The sequence below is a fragment of the Crocuta crocuta genome, unplaced genomic scaffold, assembly GCF_008692635.1.
Source record: "Crocuta crocuta isolate KB4526 unplaced genomic scaffold, BGI_CrCroc_1.0 scaffold152, whole genome shotgun sequence".
Classification (NCBI taxonomy): domain Eukaryota; kingdom Metazoa; phylum Chordata; class Mammalia; order Carnivora; family Hyaenidae; genus Crocuta; species Crocuta crocuta.
Window position 1 is genome coordinate 4,326,571 of NW_027528798.1, and position 13,218 is coordinate 4,339,788.

General features: G+C 39.5%; 1 protein-coding gene across 2 annotated transcripts in view; it reads left to right on the plus strand.

Moving 5' to 3' along the window:
- The window catches only part of LRRC36 (leucine rich repeat containing 36), a 59,595-nt gene that overhangs the window by 36,821 nt on the left and 9,556 nt on the right, over positions 1-13,218 (plus strand). For both annotated transcript variants that reach the window (XM_077755585.1, XM_077755584.1), the window contains exons 10-13: positions 4,781-4,946; positions 6,115-6,260; positions 7,054-7,177; positions 11,016-11,130. In XM_077755585.1, the coding sequence (XP_077611711.1) occupies positions 4,781-4,946; positions 6,115-6,260; positions 7,054-7,177; positions 11,016-11,130 (551 nt within the window). The remainder of the gene's footprint in view (positions 1-4,780; positions 4,947-6,114; positions 6,261-7,053; positions 7,178-11,015; positions 11,131-13,218) is intronic.

The following is a 13,218-nucleotide window of genomic DNA, read 5'->3' on the forward strand; positions in this document are numbered from 1 at the left end:
TTGGCTGAGAGTGAGCTTTGTAGCACTGATAGTTATAATCTTTACCATGCTCACACATTTGCTTTAACCATACGTGATTAACTTGCTAGAGACCTTTATTCTAAAAGCACTGCTTATCTGTCTAGAAATTAAAGTTATTCCAATTTTTTTTCAAAGTAGGAGCAAGCAGAAGATGAATTAGATTATGCAAAGGATTTTTAGCTAAGAGTAGTTCAGAGAATGAACAACAAATCAAGAACCATTCCAACATATAGCACGATAGTGTTGTACAATAGAACTTTATTGCTATTCAGTTCTTAGTAAGTTTTGTCAGTGTTTTTGCTGACATCTCTCCATGGAGAATGCCTTTCATTCTCATCTGTTTGAATATTAATTTTTCTTCAGGTCTTGCTTCCATCATAAGGCCTTCTTCTCTTTAGTTAAAGGAACCACCCTCTCAGAGCCCTCTCTTCCCTTGAACCCATGACGTTTTGTCATAGGAACCTCTTGTCATTCAATCATTTACTACTCTGTAAGGAAGCAGAGGATTTAGTAAAAAAATAGCTACTACTTATTTTTCAATTTTTGGAATTTTTTTTTGCACATTGGCATGGGTTTACAAGGTTTTGTTTTGGTTTGGTGGTTGGGTTTTTTTACTCTAAATGCTTATTCAGTTTTCAAAATTTTGGAGGTCATTATAATTTTTATGCACTAAAGGGGGCGGTCTTGTGGTACTTTCTTGGCTTTTTGGTCCCATTTTTCCCATTTTCAGCCACCAATGCCTATTTTTCCAGACAAGAGCACTGTGTTAATGTTTTTAGGGTGAAGGTACAGCATACTTAGAATATTTGGGATGCTATATTAATAATACATGTTCTAGGAAAATTTTTTTAATGTTTTTATTTATTTTTGAGAGACAGAGACAGAGCATGAATGGGGGAAGGGCAGAGATAAAGGGAGACTCAGAATCCAAAGCAGGCTCCAGCATCTGAACTGTCAGCACAGAGCCCCACGCAGGGCTCAAACTCACAAACCACAAGATCATGACCTGAGCTGAAGNATAGGGTTAAAACAGCAATTAAAACCTCAATTCATTTTCCTGGACCATCTTAAAAACTTTCATTTCTCTTTTCCTTTTAGATACTATTTTTTTAATAAAGTTTATTTTGAGAGAGAGAAAGAATGAGAGAGGGTCAGAGAGAGAGGCAGAAGAGAATCCCAAGCAGACTTTGTGCTTTCAGTGCAGAGCCCAATATGGGGGTTGAATTCACAAACCATGAGATTATGACCTGAGCTGAAATCAAGAGTCAGATGATCAACCAACTGAGTCACCCAAGCGCCCCGATACTATGTGGAAAGCTGTGAAAGAGCTGCTTGAATATAAATATTTTTTAAAATACACCTCAGTTTCTAGAAAGGTATTAGTGAGAAAATTGCTTAAAATGTCTAAAAAGTTAAAATAATCCCATAATACACAAAATTAAACTGAACATGAATTTGTCTTTAGAAATTTTGAACAACTGACTTTGGAATCGTAGGCGAAATATAAAAATTAATGTAAAAAAAAAAAAAAAACCCGTGAGGTGAGACTCGTGGGTGGCTCAGTCAGTTAACCATCTGCCGTCTGACTTCAGCTCAGGTCATGATCTTACAGTTCATGGTTCAAGCCCCACATCGGGCTCTGTGCTGACAGCTTGGAGCCTGCTTCAGATTCTGTGTCTCCCTCTCTCTCTACCCCTCCCCCGCTCACACTCTGTGTCTTTCTCACTCAAAAATAAATAAACATTAAAATTTTTTTTAGTAAATTAGAAAAAAAAATGAGGGATAATTTGTTGAAAACTAAAAGACTCAGGGACATCTGAGTGGCTCAGTCACCTAAGCATTCAACTCTTGATATCAGCTCAGGTCATGATTTCATAGTTTGTGAGTTCAAACCCCAAGTTGAACTCTGCATTGACAGCACAGATCCTGCTAGACATTCTGTCCCTCTCTCTCTCTCAAAATAAATAAATAAACTTAAAAAATTGTTTTAATGTTTATTTATTTTTGAGAGAGAGAAAGAGAGACAGAGTGAGAGCAGGGGAGACACAGAATCTGAAGCAGGCTCTAGGCTCTGTGCTATCAACACAGAGCCTGACGTGGGGGTTGACTCATGAATGGTGAGATCATGACCTGAGCCGAACTTGGATGCTTAACCAATAGAGCCACCCAGTGCCCCATAAATAAACCTAAAAAAAAAAAAACTTTAAAAATTAAAAGACTCATAAAAAGTAACAAAATTATTCCAACATTCATAAAATTTATCCCCAACTCTTACCACATTGTGATAAATGAAAGAAAATGAGTAAAGTCATATATGTTTCCAAATTTTTCCATCATACACACAAAATTACCAACACATGAAAAACCAATGTCAGTAAATATTCTTTTTGACAAGTTCCTCTTAGGTGCTTTGTCAGGTAAAGTTTTATGACTTTTCTCCCCAGTCAGGTTAACTTCTTAAAGTTCCTCATCCTTTACCTCTTCATATGTTCACAGTCCTTATACAGAGCGGTCCGTGCACATGATCAGTGCTTGGTACAGATCTGTTGAATAAATGTTTATCCCATTTGTAATGCCTTTCTCTATTAACCATAGGCCATGTGTGTGACTCAGGTCATTAATATGTTTTGCTTCACAGTTGTCAGATATGATAGCATTAGCTAATTATCATCTATAGTTTTTTTAATATCAAATGATTCTGAATAATTTGGCTGTTTTGAGTTTTCTTGAAATCCACGAGACCCTACAAAAAAGACTGGTAGAGGAGTGCCTGGTGGCTCAGTTGGTTAACCATCTGATTCTTGATTTATGCTCAGGTCATTATCTCAGGTTTGTGAGTTCAAGCCCTGCATCAGGCTCTGTGCTGACAGTGCAGAGCCTGCCTGGGATTCTGTCTCCCTCTATCTCTGCCCCTTCCCCACTTGCTCTCTATCTCTCTCTCAAAATAAAGAAAAATAAACTTAAATATATAAATATAAATATCTGAATGAATATCTAGCTATCCATCTTTCTATATAAGATTCTTACTAAATAAAAGTAAGTTTGGGTGCGTCTGGGTGGCTCAGTCAGTTAAGCATCTGATTCTTGATTACTACTCAGGTCATGATCTCAGGGTTCGTGGGATCAAGCCTCAGGTTGGGCTTTGTGCTGGGCATGAAGCCTGCTTAAGATTTTCTCTCCCTCTGCACTTCCCCTGTTCCTATGTGTGGGCACTAACTCTCTCTCTCTCTCTCTCTCTCAAAATAAATAAACATTTTAAAAAAAGAGAAAAAAAGTATCTTTAGTACTGGGTCCAACAATAACATTTAACATATAACATTTAAAATGTTACAGAACATTTATGTTTATCATATATTAACATATTAAATATAAGGTTATTAGTTACAATTTAAAAAATACTCTGCATTTTATGGTATATAATACCTTTTGAAAATGTTTTACAGGGCTCCTGGGTAGCTTAGTCAGTTAAGCATCCAACTTTCAGTTTTGGCTCAGGTCATGATTTCATAGTTTCATGAGTTCAAGCCCCATGTTGGGCTCTGCACTGACATGTGGAGCCTGCTTGGGATTCTCTCTCTATCTCTCTCTCTCTCCTTCCGTCTGCCTTTCCCCACTTCATGTTGTTCTGTCTCTCTCTAAAATGAATAAAAATTTTTTGATGTTTTGCAAGTTTAATCTTTTTATATTACATAATATAATATATTGAGCCATAGATGTAGGTGTCAAAACTTAAGTTTTCTTCTAAAACTTTCTACAGAAGATTATGGTAGAATATACCATTATCTTTTAAATTATCCTTGAGGGGCGCCTGGGTGGCTCATTCGGTTAAGCTTCCGACTTTGGCTCAGGTCATGATCTCACGGTTTGTGGGTTCGAGCCCCCCGTTGGGCTCTGTGCTGACAGCTAGTTCAGAGCCTGGAGCCTGCTTCGGATTCTGTATCTCCCTCTCGCTCTGACCCTCCCCTGCTCATGCTGTCTCTCTCTCAGAAATAATAAACAAATAAATAAATAATCCTTGAATATACTGTGTTTACCTTGGACATAAATAATATTCTATTCAAATCCAAACTGAAAGATGAAACCGTCTTTTTTTTTCAACAAAATTTTTGTTTAATGTTTATTTTTTGAGAGAGATAGACAGACAAAGCACAAGCAAGGGAGGGGCAGAGAGAGAGGGAGACACAGAATCCAAANCACGGTTTGTGGGTTCGAGCCCCCCGTTGGGCTCTGTGCTGACAGCTAGTTCAGAGCCTGGAGCCTGCTTCGGATTCTGTATCTCCCTCTCGCTCTGACCCTCCCCTGCTCATGCTGTCTCTCTCTCAGAAATAATAAACAAATAAATAAATAATCCTTGAATATACTGTGTTTACCTTGGACATAAATAATATTCTATTCAAATCCAAACTGAAAGATGAAACCGTCTTTTGTTTTCAACAAAATTTTTGTTTAGTGTTTATTTTTTGAGAGAGATAGACAAAGCACAAGCAAGGGAGGGGCAGAGAGAGAGGGAGACACAGAATCCAAAGCAGGCTCCGGGCTCTGAGCTGTGAGCACAGAGCCCAACTCTGGGCTCCAACTCAGGAGCCTCAAGATCATAACCTGAGCTGAAGTTGCTGCTTTAACCGACTGAGCTACCCAGGCTCTCCTTTTTTCCTTTTTCTTTTTTTTTTTTAATGTTAACACTTAAAATGTCCAGATTCTTACTTCCCTTATTGTATAAGAATGACAAAAGGTTTTTTTTTTTTTCTTTTTTCTTGAGCCTCTCTCTAGTGACCTGGGCAGTTTGCATGGTTTGCCAGGAAACCACAGTCCCCCGATTTCTGCCAGAACCTCCCATGTGGCCACTGTCCTCAGACAGCTCTTGGAGCTTGTAGATAAGCACTGGAATGGCTCTGGCTCTCTCCTCCTTAACAAGAAGTTTCTTGGTAAGTGAATGCATTTTCAGCTTCTGGAGAAGGGCTCAGACCTTGGTTCCACTCTATCTTCCTATAAAACCCATTCAGTCCCCTGAAGTTGCAAGGGAAAATGTTCCTACAATCCCTTACTAAAATTTCTCAGTGGCATGGTAATTGACATTCTCATAATCTTTCTGCATTTTTTCTCATAATCTTCCCTGTTTGTTTTATCAACAATCTTCCCTCATGTGCTAATTGTTTTGTCCCTTCTGTGACTTTTTTGGTAGTCTTTGGGTAATATGTAGAGCAATGAGATGTAAAATACAGCATGGTAGTGTTAATGATTACAAAAGTATTTTATGATCCTTGGGACAGTGAATACAATAAAAATTGGGTTTGATCATCAAAATTCTGAGGTGCCTATTGAAATGTTATGATTTGAAAAATTTGAATGAGTAAATGACTTGGACTCTTTTTAGGGCTTCTTTTTTAGGAAGTTGGGGGGAAAATTGTTCTGCAAATGTTGCCCTCACGTGTTTATTTGTTGCTTAATGGAAGAAGAGTTCAAGGAACTTTTGTTGGTGATAAACATTTAGGAAAAAGTAGAAACTTTACAGTTTGGGCTTAATTTTTTTAATTTAAATTTCTAAAGGGACATATAGGAAAAATAGTTTCTTTCTGACATTGACTTTTTGCTCTCATTTTGTAGGAAATTATCCTCAGGAGCCATTCCTCATTGACTAGAGAATAGCACAGGGCTATTGTACCCATGACAGTCTCCTATTATTTCTCCACAGGGGACATGGGATAGAATTTCTTATCCACTATGAAACACCTCTCACAGCCACTTACTAAAAAATGTTTTTAAGTTTGTTTATTTTGAGAGAGAGAGAGAGAGAGAGTACAAGCAGGGGAGGGGCAGAGAGGCAGGGGGAAAGAGAATCCGAAGCAGCCTCCATGCTGTCAGCACAAAGCCCGATGCAGCGTTCAATCCCAAGAACCATGAGATCCAAAAATCAAGAGTCAAAATCAAGAGTCGGACATTTAATCAGCTGAGCCACCCAGGCACCCCTAAATTCTTGTAGAAAGGAAATATTAGATTACTATATTTGTCCTAAGGAGCTGGTAGGTATTGACTAGGAATTCTGTGCTTTAGTTTTTAAGATTGGCCCGTGTACCCAAACTGAATTTTTGGCAGGTCCTGCCCGAGATTTACTCCTGACATTGGTAGTCCCTGCTCCTTCCCAGCAGTGGTGTCACTCACATCCTGAAGATACATCAAAAACCTTCCACAGGAGAGAGATGGAACTGAAGGAGGCCGGACAGGTGGTCCCTAATGACATGGTATGCCTCTCTCATCTTCCATTCCTACTGTTCCTTTATTAGAAAAGGACAGAGAAGCAAGACTAGAACAGCTTTGTGGCATAAAGATCATCATCACCATGGACCTAGATGTTCCTGAACTAAAATACAGAAAAGTCAGTCTGAGAAAATCAGGAACACAAAACTTTTTGCCAGCATAGCGACCACTTGGAAGTTCTGCAGGGGATGACTCCCTAATCCTAGCCTATTCCAAAAATTCTAAAGACTTGGAAAAAGAAAAAAAAAAATGACCCTAGAATGAAAATACTTAGGTTCACACTTTGGAAGATTTTGATTTAATTGTAATTAGGGAAGGTAGATGTCTTGGGGATTGTCTTTCCTCCCTTCTGATGGAACAGAGAGTCCTGAACTGGGGGCCATTCCTAGAGCATTAGGCTGTTGACTTTGGGAAGGGAAGAAGGGACTCCTATCCTTAGGCTTTCCCCCCACCCGACCCCTTCTCTTAACATCAGAGAATTTTCGCATACCAACTTGAGTTTCTAGAAATTTTAGATAAGTGACTCAGAATGCTGGCTACTGGTCAAAAGAAACACTTAGCACTTGTTCTGCAAGAGTAGTGGATAAATTACAGGAAAGATTGCAACTCCAAGTGATGCTTGTATTCACCAGTGAATTAAAATTCTAATGAGAAAGAGAGATGCTGACCTCCATTCAATTTATAACTAAACAGAGAAAAGTGTCCTTTAGTCTTCTAAAAGGACTCCTCAGGATTTCGGATTCTTAATGTACTTGTATTTTGTTTTCTGATCTAAAGGAAAGTTTGAAGCAAAAACTGGTCAGAGTGCTAGAGGAAAACCTCATGTTGTCAGAAAAAATCCAGCAGTTGGAAGAAGGTGCTGTCACCTCGACTATGAGTGGACCCCAGTCCCATACTTATGGTGAGTTCAGGAAAGCAACATGTGGTGTGTTTATGGATGACCTGTTTAATTAACTTCATCATCTAGAGGACAGATAGAAACAATCATCTTGCCTCAGAGCTGTAATGCAGTGGCTTGAGTTACCATATGAAGCTCTTTGTCAGTGTAAAGCAAGTGCAGATGTTATTATTGTCTTTATTTTTGAGATTGGCACTTTTTTAAATAGTTTATTGTCAGGGTGCCTGGGTGGCTCAGTCGGCGAAGCGTCCAGCTTCAGTCCAGGTCATGATCTTACAGTCTGTGAGTTCGAGCCCCGTATCAGGCTCTGTGCTCTTAGCTCAGAGCCTGGAGCCTGCTTCGGATTCTGTGTCTCCCTCTCTCTGCCCCTTCCCTACTCATGCTCTGTCTCTCTCTGTCTCAAAAATGAATAAACGTTAAAAAAATTTTTTTAAATAGTTTATTGTCAAGTTGGTTTCCATATAACACCCAGTGCTCATCCCAACAAGTGCCCTCTTCCATGCCCATCACCCATATTCCCCTCTCCCCCAACCCCATCAACCTTCAGGTTGTTCTCAGTATTTAAGAGTCTCTTATGGTTTGCCTCCCTCCCTCCCTCTCCTTAACTATCTTTTTCCTTCCTCTCCCCCATGGTCCTCTGTAAGTTTCTCCTGTTCCACATGAGTGAAAACATATGGTATCTGTCCTCCTCTGCCTGACTTAGTTCTCTTAGCATAACACCCTCGAATTCCATCCATGTTGCTACAAATGGCCAGATTTCATTCTTTCTCATTGCCATGTAGTATTCCATTGTATATATAGACCACATCTTCTTGATCCATTCGGAGATTGACACTTTCTGATTATAGAAGAAGATCATGTTCTATGGACACCTGGCTGGCTCAGTCAGTAGAGCATGACATCTTGATTTTGGGGTTGTGAGTTTGAGCCCCACATTGGGTGTAGAGATTTATTTTTAAAAAAAGATCATGTTCTTTATAGAAAGATTGAAAAATATAAGGAAAATATAACCCCATTACCCTGCAATTACTTCCACTCTTATTTTTCATATGTTTTCTTTCACCATACCCCATACATATATTTTTAACTTAAAATTAAATTTTGTGAGGGGCACCTGGCTGGCTCACTTGGTAGAACATGGTACTCTTAATCTTGGGGTTGTGAGTTTGAGTCCCATGTTGGGTGTAGAGATTACTGAAAAATAAAACCTTTAAAGAAATAAATAAAATTTGTGACTTGATTTTTTCTTTTAAGTTTATTTACATTGAGAGAGAGAGCAGGGGAGGAGCAGAGAGAGGGAGAGAAAGAATCCCAAGCAGCCTCTGCATGTCAGTGAAGAACCTGATGCAGGGCCCAAACTCATGAACTGTGAGATCATGACCTGAGCCAAAATCCAGAGTTGGTCATTTAACCAACTGAGCCACCCAGGCACCCCAGTGACTTGATGTTTTAAGAAATAAATCACATGCAACACAATGCACACATTTTAAGTTTGATGAGTTTTGACAAATATATACACTCTTTTAATTCCATCCTAATTAAAATGTAGGACATTTCTGTTTCTCCAGAAAGTTCCCTCAGACCCTTGTGCAGTGAGTTTTCCCTACTCTACCCTAGGCAATCACCAATCGGATTTTTACATCCTAATGTTATTAACTTAATAGAAAAGGCATTTCCTGTAATATTACATAAATAATTCTAAAGAATTTCCACACATTCAGAATATTTGAAATGAAATGCTTGAATAAAGACCTGAGTGGAAATGCTCCTCTGAAATTGTCTCTTCCCTTCTGATGGAGCTGAGAGTCTTAATATTCATGGTATGATAAATAACACAGCTGTTTATGTTCATAAATTTCACACTATTTTCCTAGGAGACATTCCTAGAAGTAGAATTAGTGGGTCAAAAGATGTGGGCATTTTTTAGGTGTTTTTGCATATTGTCAAATCGCTCCCAAGCACAGTTATTTCACATCAGCAGTGAGTTTATTTAAATGCCCTTTTCACTCCATTCTTGCCCACAATCGGGATTTTTTGTTTTTTTTTTCCATTGTAATAAGTGAAAATTAATATCCCACTGACATCTTAATTTGTACTACTTTATTAGCATAGTTTAGACCAGAATTTTACTTTATTTTTTAAAGATTTTTTTTTGAGAGAGCGCGCGCGAGTGAGTGAGGGGCAGAAAGAGAGAGAGAGACAGAGAGAGAGAGAATACCTTGAGGTGCAGAGAGAGAGGGATAGTTCAGAGCCCAGAGTGGGGTTCAAGCTCACCCAAAGGGGGGCTCAGACTCACAAACTGTGACCTGAGCCAAAGTCAGATGCTTAAACAACTGAGCCACCCAGGTGGCCCAAGCTAGTATTTTAGATAAAGTCTACCCTTGACATTAAACCTCTAGGTCAGCACCCCTAAGCAAACATTATGGGCATTTGGATTTATATGAGAAACTTGATTTGGAAGTCAGCACAGAATTTCCAGAATTGAAACTCCTCACTATCTGATTATCTAAAACCTGAATAATCAAGATTTCTCCACTTACCTGCTCTGAAAATAAACAAATGTTCGCTAGATACCTACTTTCAATCACCCAATGAGAGCCAGTACTGTATTTTACCTTACTGGTGATAAATATAGCTGTTGCAGCCCTGTTTTCCACCTTCTAGAAACTTGCTACTCAAAGGGTGAGTCATAAATCAGAAACATTAGCTTCACCTGGGAACTTAGACATGTAGATTATTGGGCTTCACCTCAGACCTACTGAATCAGAATCTGTTTTTAACAAGATCCTCAGGTGTAAGCACATTATCATTTAAGGAGTACTGTTCTAGAAGACTTCCTTACGACCAGATTTCCTGCTCTTTTACTTCCATTTTAAAAAAACCAACAATGGGGCGCCTGGGTGGCTTAGTCAGTTAAGCGTCCGACTTTCGCTTAGGTCATGATCTCGCGGTTCGTGGGTTCGAGCCCCGCGTCGGGCTCTGTGCTGACTGCCAGCTCGGAGCCTGGAGCCTGTTTCAGAGTCTGTGACTCCCTCTCTCTCTGACCCTCCCCTGCTCACGCTGTCTCTCTCTCTCTCTCCTAGAAATAAATAAAACATTAAAAAAAAATTAAAAAACCAACAAAACTTTTTTTTTAATGTTTGTTTATGAGAGAGACAGAGTGTGAGTGGGGGAAGGGCAGAGAGAGGGAGACAGAATCTGAAGCAGGCTTCGGGCTGTGAGCTGTTAGCACAGAGCTCGTTATGGGGCTCAAACTCATGAACCCTGAGATCATGACCTGAGCTGAAGTCAGATGCTTAACTGACTAAGCCACCCAGGTGCCCTGTCGACTTCATTTTTGCAGGCAGTGGTAACATAGTTAGGGAGCTAGATAGGAGTGTCTTGACTACAAATTCAGTTTCTGTAAGTGCTCAGTGCCTGTAAGTACTATGTGCCTGACACAGTTCTAGATGTTTTCACATATACTATAGGGAGTGAAGGATATACATTCACAAACTAAAATGGAGAATACAGATACCTAATATGTGTTGACTATGCTAAGTGATGATCTAATCCTCACAGCAGTGGTGGGGTAGGGTTATTTGCTCTAGTGAAACTCAGAACAATAAACTAACGTGCAATATTAAATGGTTGAACTTTAAGTCATATCTCTCTGTTGCGAAACCCCTTATTCCCACCACTGTATCTGCTGTCTCTAAGGGAGGGAATAGTGAATGAAGTGTGCAGGTAGGTGTAGAATTGGGGCCCCCAATTCTTTAAGATGTCCACCTGACTGCTTAAGCTCTGCTCAAAGATAGGAGCTTGGAATCTTGTTCACACCTGGCTACTGTACCCTTTGTAGATGATCTTCTGCGCAAAAACCAACAGCTGAACATGCAGGTGGCTTGCCTAAACCAAGAGCTCGCCCAGCTGAAAAAACTGGAGGAGACAGTGGCCCTTCTCCATGAAAGTCAAAGGTAGGAGAGGGTCTATCTAGCCTGCTTCTGGAAGCCAACATTTACTTTCCTGTATCTGCTTTGTCTTATTTGATAAGTTAATATCTATATACTTTTCAAATTAACTTCATTCTGTGTGTAATCTCATGTATCTGTGAGGTGTATCTGTGTGTAAACTTCCTGTATTCCAGGACACACGACACTAAATGTCTTTGCTGGCATTAGCAGGTTGTAACGCCTCAATAATAAGTAGTTTCTCACTGGCTCCAACAGACCCTGGTTTGAGTCTGCTAGCTTTCCTTGGTCACTATGTGCCCCTAAAATCAGCCATCTGGCTCTTCTGAAAAATGCCTGCCTCCTAATGGTCTCAGAAGAGACATCAAGCACTTAAGGAGAGTGGTGGAATGTCCAATATATGTGTTCTCTTTAGAAGAGCTCAACAGTATCAACCTCTTGAAAGAACAGTACCCTCAGGATGCCAGCTAGACAAATCAGAAGAGGCCTCAAGTCTATTGGTACATTTACAGAAGTTCTTGACATTTTGATTTGCAAAACACCTTCGCTATGACTTTCAATGAAGTTTAAATATAAGAATCCCATCCCCAAACCTTTGTTCCCAAACTTCACTTCCTGAATAGCTAGTGAATTCAAGGATAGCTTCATATTCAGAGGATTAGACCCACACCCATTCTAGATGGCTTTTTCTTTCTTTCTTTCTTTTTACTTTCCATTATAGTTATTTCAAACACATACAAAAGTAGAGGAAGTATAAAATCCTCCTCCTCAAACTGGGGTAGTAGAATCCCCTGAAGAACTTGTTGAAATGCAGATTGCTGGGCCCCCACCCCCAGAGTTTCTGATTCATCAGGTCTGGGATAGGGACAGAGAATTTACATTCTAATAAGTTTCCAGGTGATGCTGTTGTTGCTCATTTGGGGACTACATTTTGAGAACACTAGGGTATATCTCTTAAAGGAATATACAAATTGCTATATTTTAAGGTAACCTGAAATAATTGTTCTATGGGTGCGCCTGGGTGGTTCAGTCGGTTAAGCATTCAACCTTGGCTCAGGTCATTATCTCCAGGTTCGTGAGTTTGAGCCTTGTGTCAGGCTCTGTGCTGACAGCTCAGAGCCTGGAGCCTGCTTCAGATTCTGTGTTTCCTTCTCTCTCTGCCCCTCCCCCATTCACACTCCGTCTCTTAAAAATAAACATTAAAAATTTTTTTAAAAAATTCTTCTGGGGTGCCTGGGTGTCTCAGTCGGTTGATCATCCGACTTCAGCTCAGGTCATGATCACACAGTTTGTGGGTTTGAGCCCCGTGTCTGGCTCGGTGCTGACGGCTAGCTCAGAGCCTGGAGCCTGCTTCAGATTCTGTGTCTCCCTCTCTCTCTGACCCTCCCCTGCTCACACTGTTTCGCTCTGTCAGAAATAAACAAAACGTTAAAAAAGTTAAATAAAAAGAAATAATTCTTCTGTGTGTTGTTAAACCATCAATTCAATATATAGCTTTAATTTGTTTCATTTTGTTTTTGATTCATAAGTAAATTTCAAATTACTTTTATTTAATCTTGTTTTAATATTTTTTAACATGTATTTACTTTTGAGAGACAGAGACAGAGCATAAGCAGGGGAGGGGCAGAGAGAGAGAGGGAAACACAGAAGGGGAAGCAGGCTCCAGGCTTTGTCAGCACAGAGCCTGACGCGGGGCTCGAACTCATGAACTGTGAGATCATGACCTGAGCCGAAGTCTGACGCTCAACCCACTGAGTCATCCAGGTGCCCCTTGTTTTATAATTATGTAAAAACATTTAAATGGTCCCAAAATCAAACCTACAAAATAAGATAAATTCAGGCAAATATAAAAAGAAGCATAATGATTTAACATTTTATCTTAGAAATAAGTTCACAGTGATATATAGAGTTAGTTCTCATTCATTTTTATAACTGCATAGGACTAGGACTCCACTGTGCATTTATTTAATTAGTCCTCTATTGAGGGACATTTAGATTGACAGTATTTTGCTATTATAAACAGTGTTGAAATGAATAGCATTGTGCATGAATTTTTTTTTATTTTTGCTAGTCTCTGATAGCTTTTAATATTAC